At 39.0% G+C, this 23,232-nt stretch overlaps 1 protein-coding gene across 1 annotated transcript in view; it reads left to right on the top strand.

Moving 5' to 3' along the window:
- Positions 1 to 411: 411 nt before the first annotated feature.
- Positions 412 to 23,232, top strand: part of LOC139452159 (BCL2/adenovirus E1B 19 kDa protein-interacting protein 3-like) — a 42,258-nt gene continuing 19,437 nt past the window's right edge. The window contains exons 1-3 of the mRNA XM_071233507.1: positions 412 to 556; positions 13,372 to 13,525; positions 22,258 to 22,318. Of these exons, the coding sequence (XP_071089608.1) occupies positions 514 to 556; positions 13,372 to 13,525; positions 22,258 to 22,318 (258 nt within the window). The 5' untranslated portion in view covers positions 412 to 513. The remainder of the gene's footprint in view (positions 557 to 13,371; positions 13,526 to 22,257; positions 22,319 to 23,232) is intronic.

Consider the following 23,232-nt stretch of genomic DNA (forward strand, 5'->3'; position numbering starts at 1 on the left):
GCGGACTAATGCCGATATCAGTGACAATATTAGCCTTATAACATTTATCTCGGATATCGCTCCTTCCATCCATTATATGGCTGAAATAATGTCGATGCGACGTTAAATTTTAACTCACTCACTCACTATCCATTGATAAACGTTGCATGTGCTTGTTACGTCATCAAAACAACATATTGTGACGTCATAACTATGCTCGTGAACCGCCCGACGCATACTTTGCTTCGCCTTGTTTTGAATATGTGGCATCCTGCTTTGAATATACCACCCGGAGATAACATTAAAAAATAGGGTAATATCCTTATTAAAGTCTATGTTGAGACCAGAGTAGCCCCCCCTACTATTTCCGTGCCAAAAGGCAGAGGCCGCTAGGTGCGATCACGTGACACATACTCTTCTGACGTCACTGTAAATAAACCCCAAACATCAACAAAGTGTCGTGACTGGTGAAACGTAGAAGATATAGAAACACTTCTGAGAGCTATTTCCCACATTTGAGCTGTGTTTCTCAACATGGCGTCAACACAGAGGCCAGACCAAAGCGAGGACCTCAATGGTAAGACTTATGGTGCACAGTTTCACTGAAAATAGGGATGTGTTGTGATAACTAGGCCATTCATTGTCTCGTCGCTCACAGCTGGCTGGGAATAGAAATTGTGCCACGCGATAGCTCGTGCATTATTATTGTTTTGCCTGTCGCCTCATTTTGTGTTTTTGCTACCCGAGTGATTGTTTATCTAAGTGCACAGGTAATTCAGGCGTCATTTCCAGGCGTTTTTAGCCGAGGCGAATGACGGCAGTGAACTGTCAAAATTCTAATTCTTGAACCATAAATATTGGCGCATAAAATGAGAAAAGTACTCCTTTCGTGAAGACTGGCATTACAGTTTGAGTGCTGTGTGGTTATTTTTGCTATTTGTTTATTTTATGAATCTTTCACGTCGTGCATATAGATCTATATGTATATATTTCATATAGATTTACTACGTGATATTTTTTTTGCACCTTTACATATGTTTATGATATTATCAGTGATAATGAGGGAAGTTTATATTCGTATTTGATGCCAAATCTCTCAAGATATCAATGGTTTCAATGGTTTCACATGCTCCAGATAAAAGCATTACAATGTCATTCATTGAATTGTAACGAATATCATTGAGCTTATTAAATATTAAAGCCAAAACCAACATTGATTTGCCATCTTTACAATAGTATTCAGGCTTCTCTTGATAATTCTTCAAGATATTGCACCGTGAGCAGTGATAGTGCTGGGAGAAAAGATCAGTCTTTGTTAGTTTTGCTGTGAAGCATGCAGGATTAATACGGTACAGAATCACTTATCAGTGTTATTGGAGTTACTTACCCGTCCCTATCAACTTGCTATCCATGATTCCTTTATCAGTATATTGACATGACCGATATATTGTGAATGGGCGATTAACTCAGTGCATTCATCTCTTTAAATCATGTTGAATCATGTCAATCGTGTAAATTGAAATCAACTTTTAATTTTCATGGTATGGGTGTTAATAATTACTACCCGGGTACATTTATTTTAAATCCTTTGCTAATTCAGCATAGCTGGTCTTTTTAATGCAAATAAGGCCAGATAAGATTATATTTTTGTTTTATTTAATTACCTGGCTGACTTTTTTTAAAAATTGCAAAGAATAAAACACTTAAAGGACGAAATACAATTCTCCATCAAGATTTCATTTTTTTTGTATTTCAAGGAATGGAGCCTCAAACTTCATTTCATTCCTACATTCTCTGGAAAGATACTGTCTTTTTTTGTCTTTCTTGATCATCTGAAACTTTAAAGCTTCAAGCTAGATTGCTTCCTTTAAGAAATTAAAAAAATAAATTCCTTTTGGTCTGGCCTAATGAATTTTACATTCTCTACAATTTTCTGACAGTTGTAATAAATATGAACTCAGTTAAAATGTTTTAAGCAACATATTGACTAATTCAGTACACTCGTCAGCTTTTTTCAATGATTTTAAAGAATCAATTTGATTATGGCTGTAATTGCAGTCTTGACCGTGAAGGGGACCAGCTGAGTGATTGCCTAGAGACAGGTGGACAAAGGTCAAACTGTCCGAATGTTATCATGGTTATGTCATGCCGAACAATGGTGTTTATAACACCTGCAGATGTGACAGGGCTCCTTCATTAATAAAACACTCAAACCCTGCTGTCACATTCTCCTCATGCTCCTCAAACATCACTAGGGGAACACAATGGCCATACCACATCAGTGTCCTTTGAATATTTGTACATGTGGTGGACCTCCTGTGTGGTCTAGTGGTAGAGCGTTCGCCTGGAGAGCGGAAGGTCCGGGGTTCAATCCCCGGCTGCATCATACCAAAAGAAGTTAAAAGATGGTACTTGTTGTTGCCCTGTCTGCATTCGGGATTAAGGGGTTAGAACAAGGACTGGTCGGCTCGGAGTCAGTATACTGTGTCTGAGTGGGGTATTCATGTTGGTTGGTTTGTTGTTTTACGCTGCACTCAGCAATATTCCAGCTATATGACGGCGATCTGTAAATAATCGAGTCGGGACCAGACAATCCAGTGATTAATATCATGAGCATAGATCCACGCAATTGGGATCGATGCCATGCTTCAAACAAGTCAGCGAGCCTGACCACCCGATACCCTTAGTCGCCTTTTGCGACAAGCATAGTCACCTTTTACGGCAAGCATGGGTTGCTGAAGACCTATTCTACCCCGCAATCTTCACGGGAATTGTATTCATGTTGAAACCGCAGCATGGTATCTCAGTGGGCTAGCTTTATAAATCAGCATCAGTCCAGACTAGTACTAGCAGCTATTACAAGGTGTAATTTTGAGTTACGACAGTAGGAATAAATATTCTGAACATTCTCATGTGATATTGTAGCCATCATGATCTTTGTAATGTAAAGAGAAAATATTATCATGATTAGTGTTTTTAATGTTATTAATATCAGGATCATATTATAATAATACAATTTTTTGCGAAGGTTTCTATTTTAATTTGGTTATTACATTTTTCATTGGGTAACCAATAGTTTTTCACTCATCTATTCATCACTCTATTGGGTTTTTCCTCAAACGCGTAAACATTTTGAGATTTTTAAAAAATGAAAAATTTGTATATAAAGGTTATAAATATAGGCTTGACTCGGAAAGTAAATTAGCTCGTAATTGTGTTTCGGAAATTAGCTCCATTTTGCGCATGTTGATAAAGCTTCATTGGGTATTCACGCATGCTGTTTTTATACATTTAAGTATTTTGTTTAATACATGCGTTTCTGTATGCAAGTTAATTGAAAGTAATTGGGTTTTGAATATTTTTTTAGAGTATTTTACGCAAAAACACAGCTTATCAGTAGCTCTGACATCTGAACAGTCTAAAAATAAACAATAGATAAGATACATCTATTCATTGAAAGTGACTTAGCAAATACAGTATGTAGTATCTCTTTCTTGAGCTCATTTTGGAGAATTTCTGAGTATTCACTGTAGGTAATACCAAGCATTCACCTGTCTGTGTACATTTCCTGCAGTATTACTGTTTTGCCTGCTGATTTCACTCAACACACCACCAGAGCAGATGCATAGCACTGAAAGCTGTGTCAGGCTATGTCAAGTATGTTGGCTGAATATGTTCCACAGCGAGACAGTGATTTATATTCAAGCAGTGGAAGTTAGAGATCATAGGTTAATGTCCAACATTTTTCAACACCAGAATAAACTACAGGAACACATGTCTGGCAGATATAAATTGTTGAAATTTGAAAGTGGTATTTATAGATTGCCTTATATTTATTTTTAGAATGCAAGCAGTTATTTTGGTAGAACGTTGAAATATGCGATATATTTCACAACATATTTTTCTAACTTTTCTAACTCAAAAAATAGTTTGGGTTTTTTTCCGTTTATATGCAAGTTTACTTTTTTATTTTTAGACTTAATGATTGGTTGGGTATTTAATAAATATACTTATGAATCTCATTTATGTTTTGTCCTTGTTGATGAATCCATTAAACTGAGAATGAAATGATGCTGCCTTGTTTAGTATCAAATCTATTAATAAGATTCAGTTGTAAAAATATGATTGCTTAGGGTTAAACGAAGTGATTGCTGGCGTCATGCATCATATCATTGCCCCCAAGCACCCCAAAGTCAGTTGTCATGGTGAAGCTCCAAGGGTTGAATATGTGAGGAAGGAGATGATGGATGACAATATTGTAAACTGTCATTTTTCATTTGGATTATCCATTTATTTATAGTCTGCAGGTCGCATCAGTGTGATCTGTCATTAGACATACTGGGAATATTGGGGGGACACCTGAGGTTTTTGTGTCTGAGGGTCTGAATAATTGTTTGTTTGTTGTTTAACGCCTCTCTCAGCAGTATTCCAGCTATATGACGGTGTTCTTTAAATAATCGAGTCTGGACCAGACAATCCAGTGACTGACAGCATGAGCATTGATCCACACAGTTGGGATACGATGACATGCATCAATCTAGTCTACGAGTCTGACCACCCGATCCCATTATTCACCTCTTACGGCAGCCATAGTAGCCTTTATGTTTATGGCTAGCAATAGGTTGTTGAAGACCTTTTCTTCAGGTCTTAATGATAAACAGTTTGACATAAGTAGGTTGAAATACAAGTATGACCCTGTTTGTGTGAACTGTTTGTGATTTCATCATGATGATCCAGTTAATGGACAGGACATATCTATATGTATGTGTGTGGTCATTTACAGCAGCTGTGTGGGAAATACAATATCAAGTACTATATTTTCTTGTTGAAACGCAGGTCTCGCTTTAAAGCTGCATAGTTTTAATGCACATAATTCTCCCCATAAGTATCTCTATGATTAAAAGTCAGACATAAAGAGTGCCTAAAAAAAACGCCTGGGCATTTAGTTAGAGAAAACATGGTATTCACTTTTTGCAGCAAAATGGTTTGATTGTTGCTAATGTCAGAGTACATTAACTCAATAATTGCTATACTTTTGATGAGTTGATTTGTAAACTACAAAATGTGCTAGTGACAAGAAGTATATGTATACATGTTTATATACTTCACAATAAAGTGAGTGAGTATGGTTTTACGCCTCTTTAGGCAATATTCCAGCAATATCAAGGCGGTAGACACCAGAAATAGGCTTCACACATTGTACCCATGTTGGGAATCAAACCCGGATCTTTGGCATGACGATTACACAAAGAAGTTAAAGGACGCCCTGTTCTTTTATAACATGACTGTAATTTATTTGTCATGCCATGACAGATTAACTAAATAGTCTTATGAAAGAATCAGAGTTTCTTAAACCATGTTAACTTCTTTTGTGTAGTATATGCACAGAGTTTGCTAGCATGTTGTGTAAGTGAAGTGTGCTTATCTCCTATATCAGTAGCAATTGCACAAGGCCATGTTGTGACATAGATTCACCATGGGATGTTTACAGCATTTGTTGATAGGAGTTTTTAGGGCAATATCACTTGTTGATACAAATCTGTCAGATAGTTACGCGTGGAATGTATAGGTGGTATTGTTATTGTATGACCAACCAGAACAAAAGGCGCAAATAAACACATTAGTTATTCATGGTAATTGTGAAAACTTGATTATCACTTTAATATTGGCTGATTCATGTGGATGAATATGATAATTAAGTTAATTTCTTACACATTAAAAGAGTTATAAGTGTCCTGTGAAGTATTGCCAATTATATGTCGTTCATGATGGTCGGATAAAATGTAATTACAGCTTTCAAGTAGGTATTTTATAATTGCATGTAGGCCTAATCATTGTCATTTTGAAAAGAAAATGTGGAAATGGTATGACATGTCAGTTCTGCACCATTATTTGACTGAAACCTATTGATCGGATAGGAGTGTTATCAATTTGTGACCCCATGAACAATGAAGGATGATGTCGCATTGTCCTGCATGTTGTAAACAATGAAGCAATGTGATGTCATATTGCTTCAGCCTTCCAACCAGTTATCAATTTGTGACCCCATGAACAATAAAGGATGATGTCACATTCAAATTACAATTTTCAAGCCATAATATTTTGAGAAGGTTTTTTTATTCATCATGTCTGGTTTGACGGACATACACAATCTTTGTCCACATGCTTATTCTCTGACCTCTGTATATGGTTGCATACCATCTTGAACATATGGAATAGGGATGAGAGGAATTAAATAAGCTGGGAGGCCACAAAATAATATTTTTCTCATATTCATTTCAAAAAATATTTTAATGTAGGTTGGGAATTATTTTTGTAAAATGTTATCTGCAGTGCCATGAACAATAATGTGTCAGATGATGTCAGGAAACTTTATAATCATTTCTATATGGATGCCATCTTGGCCATATGTGATAGCAGTGACATTGGGAAATGATCAAGCAAAGCTGTTCTATCTTATTGTTAAACCAGGCTGAGAAACTATAATAACAGAAAAATAATAATAGTGAGCTCATGTTGTGTGTTTTTGTCCAGCCATCCATTTACAAAGAACGAAACACTGTCTTCTTCAACTTGTTGAAAACAACTGTACTAAGCACATGGTAAGTAAGGTTTTAGTTTTGAAGCATTAAAATGTCCGTCATAAAGGCTATAGCAGTTTGTCTGAAATGAGGTGTGTGAAATTAGTCCCATACATGTTCATTGTACAGTAAACTATCCAGTCAGAGTTTTCATATATCCCTATGAATATGTAAAGATGACCTTTCTTGCATATGGTTAGGTCACTTCAAGGTCAAGGACACTACCTCCATGGAGACAAAGTTGTAGAATTGTCCCTAGCATCCCATTGCTAGTCATAAGAAGTGACTTAATTGGGCACCCATTGGGTGTCAGGCTGCACTTGGACTCCAGCAACCTGTGCTGTTGTAAGAGTCTGCTTAATGAATCAGGGGGTCAGGCAGCGACTTGGTCATCATATCCTGAATGCTGGGATCGTTGTTCATAATATCAATCACCAGATGTCGGGTCAAGATTTGGGTATTTTCAGGCTGCCATATAGTTGGAATATTGCAGCATTAAGCTGACCCCAATAACTAGGTTTTCGTGGGATAATTACCAATCTAATCATATACATGGCCTCTTTGACAAGGTTTCCTGTTATGCAGACACTCAGACTGGGATGTTTTTAAATGTTTCAAGGTTGCGATTAATCACCACACCTCTGTTTTAAGGTTTCTGTTGAGAACAATATTACCAGTAAAAACAAAAGTCGGCCATCTAAGATTAATTGTGATGCAATGTTTGAGTGCAAACAATACAATGTCCACTCCTTCTGTTCCTGCTTTGTGACCTACAGTGTTAACTGGTGTGTGGTGTCAGTCACTGGTATCACAACAATATTGTGACTGTTGCCAACAGGAGCACGCTGTGGATACAACAGTGTTTAAGCTACATTAATAGACTGACTTGGGTTAGAAGGTGTGCGTGGTACCACTTCTGTCTCTTGGCTTCATGTAAACAAACACATGATCGGGTGGTTATGGTGACGCGTTTGTTTTGAAAAATCTGTGAGATCATCTTGTGTTCATGAACAGTGCTGGTTAGGTTTAGGCTATTCATTTGGGTTCATGCATAGCAAGCGTTTATTTTTAAAATGATGGTGTAGACATTTAATCTGGAAAATAAACCCTTTGCAATAACTCAAGTAACCGGTTCGTCTGTTTAAAATTAAAAAATGTGCAAACCAGTATTCCTTATCCTTGTTTAAAGCATATGCAATTTTGTTTATGAGGCTATGAATATTAATATAACAATCTGATGTGTTCACAATTAAAAGTTACAATACAGTCACTAATGTAATCTGCCTGAACTAGATCACCGATTGCTGAACCTGTTTAAGACGATTAACTAGTGCAAGAGTTTCAAACCATGATGTCGCCACTCTAAAGGAATTGTTTTACAACTGTCTTTTTACGATTGTCTTTTAACGGTTGGCTTTCAACATGTTTTAAGAAAAGGTCCTGAGAATCTCTTCAGTTTCTGATACTTGTGAAATCTAGACTTGTAACTGAATTGTAGACTTGAGTTGGTATTTTCAGATGGAGTCAAACACGGATGTGTCAACTTATAGTTGTCTCGAAGCAAAATTATGGTCCCTGTGTATTCCTTCTTTATTTAGAATTTTCGGTTATGTCGAAACTCGTGTAACTTGAAATATTGTCGTAGGCCCCTTCAACTTTGATGCAACAGTGTTTGACTGTATTTTGTTTAAGTGCTGGGGTTAACTTGCTAAATAGAATAGAAATATGTCAAAACTTGAAATAAAAATCCCATTCAATATGTTGACCATGTGTAAAGCATGTTATAAGTAGCAATATGGACAGATGGTCTGAGATCAAGGAGAATGTATGTTGCTTTTGTCATAGATATATCAAAACTTTTCAGTCATTTTGCAGAAATTGCTCACAATGAAAATCAAATTACTATTGCTCTGAAAAATGTTGGACTTTAAAATATATAATAACCATTTACTCCAGAAAATAATGTTTGCCGGGCATGCTGGATGATTGATGTCCTGAAACAAATATGTTACCATGGTTACAGAAATGATTGTTTCCTTGGTTTAAAGCAAAATTATGTCTTGAACATGTTGAAGCAGTGATAAGTACGTTTTTCCTCTCCAGCAATGATACCAGGTACTATGTCATGAAATGTAGTATGATCACTGATGATAGATCTTGTGGATTGTCACCTTCAGCATATTCAGTAGAATCTAAACTAAATATCTTTTTGTATTCAGTGGCACACAAATGTCAGTTAATCAAGTTTGTATGTACAGTATGCCATTGCTTGGTCACTTGTGCTTGTCAGTTTTATGAAAATATGCTTTTACCAAGTATACTGCTCAGACAATGATATGTGAAAGATGAAGTTGGTGTCAGATGGTGTAAGATGGGTTTGATCTTGTAAGAAGTTTCAGTTCTTGTCAATAAGAGCCGAAGCAGACAAAGACCTGGCACAAAGCACCTGTTATCGGTTGCTAAACACCAGCCGTCTTATAATATTGTCCCAGATACTTGGCCTTGGCCTGCTTCTAGCCAGGCTGAGTATCAGGTCAGTGCTGTAAATATATAGGTCTGACTGGACAATGTAGGTGACCTACCTATATGCGCAGCAGAATTCCATGGGAATGTATTTCTGACTCAATATGTTCATTGATTTGTGGGACCACTGGCATTTATTGAAATGTGCAGTGGATAAATGGGTTCAGGAATACAGGAAAGTGCTAATACAAGTAATAGGGTTTGTTTTGCCAAAAGGAAATTTCTTTATGTTTGGTATGTGATTTATTTATTTATTTATTTATTTATTTATTTATTTATTTATTTATTTATTTATTTATTTATTTATTTATTTATTTATTTATTTATTTAGGACAAGTGTATGTTGTGATGACATGAACGTATCTGTCAGGGAAAGACTTCCGCCCATATCCCCCTCCAAAAGTTAAATAGGTATGCATTGCCGCTCAATCGTTTTAATTACATATATATTTTTGAGAGGGGATACAGGCAGAAGTCTTCCTGCTGTCAGTAGGTATGATTGACTATTATTGACATAGAAGGCGAGTGGGGTAGCCCCTTGGATAAAGCGTCATACTGAAGTCCTAGGTTCGATTCTCCACGGGGGCGTTGTGGATCACCACAGTTTCCTTTGGTTCAACTAAAACAGCTTATGCTGGAGTTGCGTATTACTGAATATTGATCTATGAGGTCGTTGAAGACACCAGCAATACAGCTTTCAAAGTGTGTCAGCATACATTCCTAGTTTTCATGGAAATCAAATATTCAGTTTGGTCTGTTTATCAGGATTTATATCCATCGGGATAAATATGAAATATATATACTATTACAAATTTCAGTTACCACATCAAATTTACAACATGCAATCTGTTGCTAATGTAAATTTTACATTTGGTGATGAATGTCTACCAGTATTCCTGTCATGTATCGTGAGTACATAACGGTCAGTATGTCATATTTGTCTCTGTCTGTACATCAGCAGTACATTCTCTGCATGACAGGTCACATGCCATCAGTGTAGACATACACGTGAATAGTGCCCATTTTATCATGAAGCATGCACAAAGGAAGGACGTTAGTGTGTCTCCCAGACCATAGAGAATAAATTAATAACTGAATCCATCTCAAGTCTAGAAGGATTTGGCAAGTCTAGATATTAAGTATTGTTCTTGGCTCCATTTGGATTTTTTTTTATCTATTATTTTTTTTCATACTAGTGCTCATGGATTTTACCGAAGTGGTAAACGTCTGAGACCTGCATCACTTCGGGCTTTCCTCCCACATTAAGCTGACACGCCGCGATGTAACTGGAATACTGTTAAAAGCGGCGTTAAACCTAACTCACTCACTCACTCACTCACTCACTCACTCACTCACTGTGTATGCTCCACTGTACACGACTGTTTCTTGTCATGTCATTGAGATAATACTGATCATGAGGTCCCTTAATCTGTGTGTCACACCCAACCGATCTTCTCAGCTTAGCCTGCTCCAGTGGAGGGAGGCTTTCACACCCAGTGCTTGGCCCAGTGCCACCGACTCCCATGCTTCAAACAACAAGGATGACAAGCAGTAATATACACTATTGTGTTTGCACTCGTGCTGTTTTACATGTTTCACTATGTAAGCACCAATTCACATGATTCAGTAACTTTTACCTTGTTAGTTTTTAAGGTAATGGTGGTAATAGAAAATGTTGATTGAAAGAAAATAGGATTTCAACACTGGTTTTTGCCATGTTTGCGGAATATTTTTGTCAGTTTTGAACATGAAGTATTTAAATATTGATTAAGATGGCGATGTGACATGTTTTTGGATGAAGTAACAATTTGAAGATTACCTATATTACATGGCTATTTATTCCACCCTCAGACATAAATAACAAGTAATGTTTCCCAGGGAAGCAAATTAACCTGCAATCTTTATTAGCTTGAGTATGAATGGGGATGAATGCCCCGACAAAGTGCCTGAATTCTACAAGCCATTAGCAGTAAGTATTTAGTATACCTTTCACACAAGACATACTGATATGATTAGTGGGCCTAGTAAGTGCTAATTTGCATCCTTTGAACCTACCATTGTTACCGTTGATTACACTGATGAGTGTTTGAAATTAGCCATCTACGGCATGTCCTCCGATCTTTACGCAGAGAGGTATCGTATCAGAGTAAAATATCAGATTTTGATGAGATTGGGAATGATAAGGAGTCCTTTAGTCCTAGACCAGTACACCTCAGGAGGTTTCCTTGTCTACAGGTAGATTTCAACTCTGTCATCTCTGTAGCACATCATGTTTGCGTACCGGTAAATTTTTGTTGAATTCATGATATATTCCAAACTTCCCTGTTACAGAGAAGGGCTCCTGCCCAGTATTGTAGGATGGTATCTCAGTGGGTTAGTACTATAAAATCAGCATTAGACAGGTCTAGTACAAGCAGACGCACGCACGCATGCACACACACACGTGCAGCATAAACACCCAAGAAAAACATGAACACTTGTCCTTGCACTACTGGCATCCATCCTAGTACACATGACATGCAAGTACACAAAGTACACAGAAAGAATTGACCGATTTATCTGTGTGAGGCATGTCAATGAAAGAGGAAAAGAAATTCCTCAAGATCACATTTCCCTAGCAACAAGCATTCATTACAGTTTTGACACCATGCTTACTTCAAAATGTGTCCTGAGAAACAAACAGCTGAAGCGATGTGAAAATTACTGAGACACAATCCCTTTTAAATGTTGTATAATTTTATGTTAAATTGTCTCACTTCATGTATATTTGCAAAAACATTCAGATTTTAACATGTTTCAGCAAGTTTGTACCAGAATGTTTTCATAAGTTACATTTCAGTAAGTGGTATTATTGAAGCTTCAGTAATAATAGGGCAACAATGGACATGTTACAGGCAATTATTTGTAAGCAATAATGCAAATAGTTCCAAGTATAGTAGTAGCTCATTTAAGGCTTAAATGTTTTATTTTTAAGCAGAAGGTTGACCTAATTTGCATGTAAGTGGTAGGTATCAGATTGTGTACTTCAGCATGATGTCTTGTCCAGGGACAGGCAGTAGTTCAGCAGTCCAGGAAATGGAAGACGTTTCCCCATTTTCTTTGTCCTTATCACTGCCGTCCTGCTTGCATTGTCATCCTTCCCCTCGTCCTGTTAGTGAGGTGAATTGGGGTTTAACGTTGCATCCAAGATTATTGCACATGCATGCAACTGGGTGTATGGCTGCTTGTACTAGTCTGGACCACTGAGATGCCATGACGCAGTTTAACATGAAGACCCCACTCAGTATACTGACTCTGAGACAACCTGTCCTTGTATTGGCCCCTCAATGCCGAGCGCCAACAGTGTAACAACAAAAGCCATCTTTTAATCTCTATTGGTATGACACGGCCAGGGGATCCTTCGGCTCTCCAGGTGGACGCTCTACCACTAGACCACGGAGGCAGTCCCTTCTTCAGTGGCCAGTACCAGCACTTGTTATACCGTTTGTTTGTTGTTTAACACCACTCTTAGCAATATTCCAGCTTTATGACGGCGGTCTGTAAATAATCAAGTCTGGACCAGACAATCCAGTAATTGACATGAGATGGGGATCGATGATGCATCAACCAAGTCAGCAAGTCTGACCACCCAATCCCGTTAGTCGCCTCTTACGATAAGCATAGTCGCCTTTTACGGCAAGCATGGGTTGATGAAGATCTATTCTTCCCTGGATCTTCACGGGTCTTATACATACTGCCACTGGTATGCAGACGTGTTGCCAGCACTTTCTTCATCAGTCTAATGCTTGCAAAGCAGCAGTCATATCTGCTGCAGGGATACAATGAATAAAAGTATTACCATAGTGTGGAGTGAGAGAGTGAGTGAGTGAATGAGAATATTAACATTATCAGCTTTTAGGAATATAGCATGACAAAGAACGCCAGAAATGGGCTTATACATTGTGCCTGTGTAGTCACTGGTGAAACCCACAAGCATGAGTGTGGTGCTGACAAACGTAAAAACAATCAGGATGAATCAATGATTGGCTATGCAACTAAGAACATGAAGAACATAGTTTCCTGGCACACCTAAGGGAGACAATTCTGTATAGCAAATTGTGGCACCTTAGGCATGTGGGTAACCTATGCCTTCCATTGGGAAATAAGCTGTTACAATGAAGGCGAATGTTTCAAGCTTGTTTTTCCATGGAACCCCTTTAATGTAGGCAAATTTCAAGGGTAAAGGGAAACTTGTGGTAGTTCTACATGAGCTGGAGATGTTGGAGTGACCTTGACCTTGCTGTTTCAGACTCGTGGGTGGAGCTGCAGAACCAGGCTATGGCTGCTGGTGAGCCCGTGCCCTCAGTATATAATGGCAACCTGGAGAAGCTCCTGATTGAAGCCCAGAGAGAATCCCGCACACCCTCACGCCCAAACAGCAAGGAGTCCTCAGCCAGGGGCAGGTAGGTACACAGGAAGTTGTTGGAAAACCATAGGGACCAGTTTAAAATTGTTGATAAATTCAAAAGTTTTGATACGTCAACCTCCTCCTCCCAAAAGAAACCCAAACCCAATGAGCTGTCTTCTGGAAATGTTGAATTCCTGAGTTTAGTGGCCTCTTTTGTCTATATTCTTGTGTTTAACTCTGCTCTTTTGGATGTTTATCGATTGAAGTTTATTTGCTAGGTGTTGAAAATCATTTGAAAGGTTTTTATTGAACTAATCTGCCCTTCTAACTGATGCACTGCATTAGATGAACTTATCACAGCAACAATAAAACCCTAGCTCGGGGAAAGTCTGGATGTATTTAAGTTCAGTTACAATATGAAACATGGAGAAATTAGGTAAGTTGATTTGCTAAATGGAATACTTGCCGGGCCTTTCACCTTCACACACACCTGCAACCCCACACCCACCACACACGCCCATCACGAATGTACATACACACTATTCTATCAAACATGGATATTTTTAACTGGTCCTTTAGTCAAGCCTCTTTACCTCTTTATGACCGTGATGAATTTAAAAAGAATATCAAGTATTCATAAAATGTCAAGTTGCAAAGACAAAGTGATGAAACTTGTGCGATATGCATGTTATGTATTTTCAAATCAATACCACCTTTCAGAAATAACAAGAAATGTTATGATATGTTATTGGCAGTTGCTACAATCAGGAAGTGTTGTTAGCTCACCTGAACTGAAGGCCCAACAATGATGTCTCTAAAACTCCTTGAAATATTTCCAGTTGGGTTATAAACATGACACCATTTCTAAAATTTCATTCTACTTCATCTTCACATTGTCAATGTAAGCCTATCATGCTGAAGTGAAGAATCGACCCATGAAGATCCGGTGTAGAATAGGTCCTCAGCAACCCCTGCTTGTCGTAAAAGGCGACAATGAATGTCGTAAAAGGCGATTAATGTGATCAGATGGTCAGACTAGGAAACGGTTGATAGGGTGTCAGCGTATCCTGAGTGTGTGGATCGTCACTGGATCAGATGGTCAGACAGGGAATTGGTTGATAGCATGTCAGCATATCCCGAGTGTGTGGATTGTTGCTCCTAATATCAATCACTGGATTGTCTGATTTTGATTTCATTACTTACAGGCTGCCGTCATATTGCTAGGAATACTGCTGTGTGCAGTAATAAACAACAGATAAACACGATGATAAGCTTGCTTGGCCATGCTGGCTTCACGAGTTACGAAGCTGTTTTTGCAAATTGGGTTGAAACTGCAAGAATAACTGCTTTCTGCAATTAACAAGACAGGAGGTGGGCTTGTGCATTATACACAAAATCATGCAGTGTAGATTAATTAGAGTTAAATAGCAATGTTATTGCCTGATATTGAATTGTATATTCTCTTGACGTTGCTGTGTATAGCCTGTTGCCAGAGTGTCAGCTTGGCCTAAGGTTAAAGATGGCAGCCATGTTGAAAACGTCAATTGTGCCCATAACTCAAAAAACGTTTCTGCATGTTACTCTCGCTATCAAACGTAATGAAGATGCTATGAGGATGTCAATCGTTTGTTGATTGTGTAGAAAATGCTGTAATATCTTGGTTTATTCTTTTTGCCCTTGTATGACCTCTGATCCAAAATTCTGACTAGAAAGCTAGAAAGCCTTGCGGCTGAATTGGTATATCTGTGGCATGCCTTAAATGGGATTCAATTGCCCTGAATAATTTGAAAATATGTTTGATATCCATTCCACATGATTAAATTGAAGATAGCAGTAGCTTCTTCATGTTCTTATTTCGTCATTGTCTTCATACTTGGATGGGTCCAATGTGTAAAGCCCATTTCTGGTATCTCCTGCCCTGATATTGCTGGAATATTGCTAAAAGCGGCGTGAAACCAAACTCACTCACTCATACTTAGAAAAACCTACCAAGGCCCTCCGAACAGTATTACGACCCAGCAACACCCCACCCTCCCTTTTGGACAGGCGCAACTATGTGAACCCTGTAAAGTATACAAGAAGGGCTTTGCATGTCCATTCAAGAAATCCAGCCACATGCCCCACCAGCCATTGAGGCCCATTAGGCTATTGTAAGCAAGGACCCCTGACAATTCCCAGCCTGGTGGAGCTCAGTGGCAACAAGCCTGACACATTCTTGACCACACGGAGCTGGACAATTGATGAATCCCATGTATATAGCATGAACCACAGGGTCGTTGTGTCATCCTGACTCAGGCTTGACCTTGTTGATTTTGCACAGGTGTCCATCTTGGTTTTAATTAATATTGGGTCATTAAGCGGCACTTTATTACCTTTTTCACTGAGTGAAAAACACTTATTGTCTGCTGTTACCATGGTAGCTCATACACTAACTACACTGATGTGCTGAGTTCAACATTTGTCATTTCAGTGTAGATGATGGTGTGCAAGATTCTTATGTTTGTTTTAGTTTGTTTTTTTAGTTTTTTGTAATGTTTAGCGTTTATCAGACATCATGTTTTTTTACTTCAAGAAATATAAATTTCTTAAAAAGTTACAGTACCTTAGCACATGTAGCATATTAAATCATTTTTTTTACAATACAATGCAGGGTTATAGTCTTCATCTGGACTGTCCGTCCGTCCGTTCGTTCGTATTTAGTTTCCGGAGCATAACTTGAAAACTGAAATATTTTCATCCAAACTTGGTACATGTATTAACCAAGGGCTGAAGACGTAACTTTTGCTAAGGTGGGGGGAGGGTTGGAGGGGGTGGGGATTTGTCATCTGATGACTCTTTTTTTATTAGCTTTGACATGTTTGATGTCATTGGATTAAAATGGTTAAACAAATGATGATTTCTGTGAAAAGGGATCAATCACAATGGTCTTCAAATGAGCCTATGTTTATACCGCTCTTAAACATGTCAAACAAGATAAGTCCAGCCTTCATAGAGGTGTATTCAGGCCAGCTGGCTGCTGGTCAAATTAGGTCCATTGTCAAATATTGACATTGTTTTCTGCTTGATTGACCAGTTGATGCAGTTGGACGGAACTATTTAGAAAGCTGGTTCAAAGCAGTTAAGCTAGCTAGCACCACAAATTTGTTGTGTTGTGTCCCTTGATGTGGATCTGCTCTTGACCTTTGTAAAGGTCGCGTCATGCTTGGGAAAGGAAAGGACATTACGACTACAAACTACGGAAATGCCAAGTGTTTAGACATCACACTTGTGTAGGGCAGGGATCATTTTGGAGCGCGATTTCGATTTCGAAACTTTAAAGTGACCTTAACAGACAAGTTGGGATTTTTTTTATAATTTTGCTGATTATTTTTTCTTAAGTAGTTTTTCTTAAGTGCAAAGGTATTTCACAAATGTATTCTCAGCGTTGCGTCAATGCTATATTCTACAGCTTAGCGTTAAAGCCCCTTTATGATGTGTATTGGCCACATTTTCCTTGTCAAGTACAAGTGTCTTCAAGGCCAAGTCATCTGGGATAACTAGGCTAATATGAATGAGAAGGATTTTTACTCCAATTTAGGAATTTTAATGACATTTGCTCCAATGGTGATGCATCTCAGCATCTGGTCAGCCCTAGATAAGTCCTGGTTCTGACACCGTGAAACTATTTGGACAGGTTTTAGAGACTATTTGTTGGTATACTTGATATTCAGAAGGTATATGCAGGGACATATAAATGGAGAACAGACTTGTATCTATGATAGATTATGATACGAGTAGCAGCTACAATCAGGCTTAGCTGCCAAGGCGCTATGCAGCAGACGCCATGCAGCAGACACCATATTTCCATGGGGACCTAATCCTGATAGTGTTCAATTATCCCTGGCAATGTAAACACTGGGCAATAGAAATCTCAGCAACATTTGCAAAGTGGTGTTGAAAATATTCTGCATATTTGTAATGGAAAGAAATAGCCTTAGAATGTTTCCTTGCTGTAGTTTTGAAACCGAATTACAGCCCCTGAGAACACATAAACACACCCATCAACCTGTAACCAGAGACCATATGCCGATATGTGGTCTCTGCTATAACTGCATCTGTGGAGTTATTTTGAAGCAGACCAGAACAAGTCGTAGATATGGTGGGTTGTTAGAATAGTTCATTAACCAAGGTGCAGCTCATTTGCCTCGCAGCGGGGAATAAAGGATTTATTCTCCTTCTCAGAAATCCATGTGCAGCCTGTCTTGTTCATGGTGGGGTATATTCTCCCGCTCAGTAATGCATGTGCAGCCTGTGTTCTTCATGGCGGGGTATAAGGGATTTACTCTCCTCCTCAGAAATTTATTACCCTCCCAGGGAGGATACATTATATTTTATCAAGATCACGTGAAGAAATGAGATGTCATCATCGAGGTATGATAATCACCCCTTTTCCTTTTACGCCCCTTCTCATCCCTAGCAGCCCATACTCATCCCCTTTTCAGTTCACTGAAATTTAAAATAATTGAAGGTTCCTTAACACTCAAGATTCCTTCATGGAAATATAATTGTTTGAGGCTAATATGCAACTCTATATGTGGGACCATGATCATGTTGGACTACCATAAGTACTCTCTATATGAAATAGCTGTATGTGTATGTATGTGTTGGTGTCCACTGTCACATTGTGTGATGGACGTGATGTATGTATTTCCGGAGGCAGGAGAGGGTATATACATCAGGTCATTGACAGGTCAGCTGGCCACAGGTCACCACCTGGCTCCATATTGATCTGATGAGGTCACACCCAAATTGCTCTTTGTCCCAACTCCTACATCTATATATACATGTTAACATTGCAGGTGAATCCTGTATCTTGGAATGTTTCTGTCATCCAGGACTAGTCACTGAAATGAGTACTTTGTATTGTTGACTCACCTATGAACAGGTAAACCCCAAGGGGGGTGGTCGGGTAGCCTAGTGGTTAAAGCGTTCGCTTGTCACGCCGAAGACCCGGGTTTGATTCCCGACATGGGTACAGTGTGTGAAGGCCATTTCTGGTGTCCCCCGCCGTGATATAGCTGGAATATTGCTAAAAGCGGCATCAAACCATACTCACTTACTCACTGAAACCCCAAGAGGATTTAGGTTAGAATTCGTCCCCAGCAACATATACTGGTCATAAGAGGCCATAACAAGTGATTATACCTCAATGGTGAGGATGTTGCTCATAACATCAATCACTGGATTGTGTGGACCCAACTCATGGCTGAAATGTTGATGAGTGTGACGGTAAACAACAATGAAATGTCTGTATTGTGGCCTGTTTTACAATGTTGCAAAAGTTGTGAATTCACCCAGAAGGCAAGAGTCCTCCTCTTTCCTCTGCAGTGGTAGAAGCCAAACTGTGATTCATCGACTGTGAGTTCTCTGGCAGGCATTGTAGTTATGCACTTGTCTCGGTTTGTAGTCGTGCACCATGACTGTGGACTATATATTTTATTCATGTGTGTATTTTCCCAAAAGCCTAGGCAAGTCTAGATCAAAATAAACCAGTTATAGTTTCCTTGATTCCACACAAAAACAGCAAAGGAGGAAAGGTTCTATTGACAATTTTTTTAAATTATTTTAAGGAAATGTTTCATAGACCGTTGTAGACTTGGTGTTAGTCTCTGGGTTCGCTCTGGCAGGAGCTGCAGTGCTGTACTTGAGTGGGTCTGCTTGGCTCATTACGGGAGGCGAGGCGTGCCACTTGTAGCTGTGATGGGACAGATAGGACAGGTCATTAACATGGTGTAGGTATCTGTACAAAGGGGCTTACTGCATGAATGACCAGTCTGACAGCATCCAGAATCAATGCTGACCTCAGCCAGATTCAACATGTGGGTGTCAGTATGCCAGACAGTGTTGGGCGTTGCTGTAGTGCCTTGTTTTATGACACTGTTTGAGGCGTGGCTTGTCAATTATAGACTGTCCATGATTATTAAAGTGTCCATTTGGCATTATTCACTACACCATTTTGTTTTATAAATGCATCACCTTGATAAAGAGGAAGTTTTGGGGGATATGAATATTGGTGAAAATGAAAATAATTGAAGTTTTGGTGTTCTTAGTATGATCTTAGGATTATGAAAGAAAGTTTGTGGTGCACAATCTTAGTAAATCGGTAATGTCACTCACCCTTCTTTGACTGACATGTAGAATCTAAGGTAGCACAATTCCAATGTGTAGGTGTTTGTGACCATTGTGACATTGTGTGTTTGCCAGCTTGATGGACGAGATGTATGTATTTCCGGAGGCAGGAGGGGATATATACATCAGGTCATTGACAGGTCAGCTGGCCACAGGTCACCACATGGCTCCATATTGATCTGATGAGGTCACACATACCCCAACCTGCTCTTTGTTCTAATTCTGGGTTAGAATTCATCCCCAGCAACCTATGCTGGTCAAAAGAGGCCATTAAATGGTTCAGATCATCTTCCCGAGGCAAGTGAGTTAACTGACTGTAAAAGTCCAATTCCCACCCTTTCCGAGCTAGACTGGAATTATGGAGTTATATTTTGCCTGAATTTATGAGTCTATGTATAGTCCAATCAAAATCGCACAAGAAATCGACATCCGGTTCATCAACTGCTGTGCAGATCGGTCGATTGCCAGTTTTGTAAGCATGTGTATCGCCAACTGGGCGTCAAAATATATTTCCAATCCTTTCATGTTTCTAATCATGGTGCTCGCATGATTTGATGCACTTTGACCCATTTTATTTCAAGATAGATCTTGATTTTCGATCTGATCATCTTGACTGGGTGCCGCCAATTTGTTTGAAGCAAATGCAAGTGATATGAGAGGTGGAATCTGATTGGTCAATAGGAGGAACATAGAAGGCACATTACTCGTAATAGCCACTGGTGGCGCTACAAGCCCAGAAATTCAAACCTAGTTCGGCAAGGGTGGAAACTGGTCTTTTATAGTCAGTAAATGCCCTTGCCTCAGGAAGATGGGATCAGTTGGTCAGACATGGTGACTTGGTTGATCCTGATGATGTTGATCGTTGCTCCTGTGAATCACTGGATTGGATTATTCACATGCCACTATGATATACATGTAGTTGGAATAGTGCCGAGTGCTGTGCTAACAACAAGCATTAAAGGGCAAGTTCACACGGAAATTAACCATTTTTTCTTGTACTTTTTCCACATTAAAAGTGTTAACATAGAAGTGTCATAGACAAAAATAGAAAAACATCATATCTAATTAACATATTTATTGCACTAAAACGCTTTATATTTTTCACATTTACCAAGTGTTCTATTTCCATAACAAAAACACCATGGCTTATGCCCCTTGCAATATGACGTCATTGGTGCCAATTGATAAACATTATGACGTCATCATGCTTTGTTAGAGCCGCTTCACGTGGTGTAGGTACAGTTTTGTGATTCTAGCATCTCAGATGCCAGCCAGAATTGTGTTATGCTGAGTCACCACTGCGCCAGAGTGTGTCGTAGACCATGTTGTTTTACCGCAAACTGGTCCTTGATATCTTTTGCGTTGAGAATAGACAGGGACCCAGTTGAATTGGCACCAATTACGTCATAATCTAAGGGGGATAACTCAGGCCTATTTCGCTCGTAAAACGAAGGCCTCATAACGGCATATCACTTTCACACTATTGTGAGCTTCCTACTTTCACTGTGAAAAAAATGAGTGTATATTTTCAAACACAGATACTAACTAATTCTAAAATTGCGTTTTGTTTAGAAAAAGAAAGAAAGTGATTTTTGCGTGTACACTTCCCCTTTAAGAACTGGTCGCTTTAGCATAAATAAATACAAGGACATTCAACATGTTAAAAAATAAACGGGCCATTGTTGGCTGTCCTGTAGAGTTCCTCTGGCGTACCTCCCGAAGAACAATAAGTAGTGTAGCACCTACATACACTTGTCTGCCCCACTCGGCTATGCCAGCAATGTATGGCCAGGATGGCGACAGATTTGTGCTGACTCAGCTTTACCGCCTATTTTGACATTTATATCTATAATTGGAAAGTAATTGTTTACCATGTTTATGAAAGATTTTCTTGTCATTTTCATCAATTTCCAAACAATTCCAACCATTTCTTCTCCATAGCATTACTTTGCTGTTACCAGCAGTTTATTATTTAGTGTTTCCCATACACCAGGTATGGACAGGTTGAGTTTATTTGCCTACATCTGGTGCAGGTAACCATGGTAACCAGGGAAATGGGAACATGCTTTCTTTTTCATGGTATGTCTCAGGACCGCACTGAGAGTCCCACCATATGTATGACCGGCGGGTGGGACATGCTGCAAGTGTAACCGTTTATATTTGCCCCGTCGGCTAAGCACAATGATGAAGGCAGCAGTTCATTTCGGAAACATGTTGCCATGTAACAAAATATTTTTGATTCATTCTGAGACATGTACATGTATCGGCAAAGTATGGTTGGAATTACTGCATCCGTCATCCTTATTTGCTGTCACAATGTAGCATTCATCTTATGTATTTGTGTTATTCAACAGTTTTTGCTTTTTTTCTTCCTTTTTCCCATGCACTATCATTAGAAATAAACTAACATTAATGTAAACCGCCACATGCTGGCAGAGATTCACTCATGTCATGAAGTTTATTCAGCAATAGGAACTAATATTTTTTGAAACCACTAGTTCTTATAATGATAACATTGCAAAACCCTTTAGAATGTCAAATTTCTTGTCGTCCTTGTGATATCTTGACTGTTGGGATTTGTGGCAATTTCTAATGCTAGTTATTTTTTCTACTTTTCAGCCCTAAAAGTCCTCATAGTCCCAATTCCGAGTGGGCAGCGTCAGATTGGCGATCCAGGACTGTAAGTATCTGTCTACATTCCTCATTCTCCACACACACACACACACACACACACACACACACACACACACACACACACACACACACACACACACACACACACACACACAGAGACATACACAGACACACACACATACAGACACAGACAGACACACACTCTCACACACACACACACGTGCACACACACACACACACATTTTGCCTTGGACGCTTATTATCGCAAAGGGGGCAGTTTGCTAGCCTAGTGGTTAAAGAATTTGCTCGTCACGCCAAAGACCTGGGTTCGATTCCCCAAAAGAGTACAATGAGTGAAGCCAATTGTCCCCCGCCATGATATTGCTGGAATATTGCTAAAAGCGGCGTAAAACCATACTCACTCACTCGCTCTTGATCAAATACTGTGTAACCCTTGGAGAGTAATGAATTTCTCAGCAGGGAAATAAATCTCTTATACCCCGACACGAGCAGTACAGACTGCAGGTGAATTTCTGAGAGATAGAATAAATTCCTTATACCCCACTATGAAGCCAAAAGCTGCAAGCTGTTTTCGAGGCAGTGGAAGTCACGTGACATATCACAAGTTAACATTATCTTATTCGAACAGCTGTTTTCTATCAATTTGTGTTAATTGCTTTACATTGTCACTCTCCCTTTCTACATGCCTTGACTACAACGTATATTGTAACTCTCTGATATCTAAAAGTTGTTGTTACCGAGTCTCACTGTTAGCGACTCTCCCTTTCTACATGCCTTGTCTACAACGTATATTGTAACTCTCTGATATCTGAAACCTGTCATTAGCGACTCTCCCTTTCTACATGCCTTGTCTACACATTCAACCAGCATGTTCCTCATTTCCGCATTTGCAAAAGCATTTTTATAGGCCATCAACAAGGAAACCTGGAAACTAGAATG

This window comes from Haliotis cracherodii, unplaced genomic scaffold (assembly GCF_022045235.1).
Source record: "Haliotis cracherodii isolate W230 unplaced genomic scaffold, xgHalCrac1.p SCAF_9, whole genome shotgun sequence".
Lineage (NCBI taxonomy): Eukaryota > Metazoa > Mollusca > Gastropoda > Lepetellida > Haliotidae > Haliotis > Haliotis cracherodii.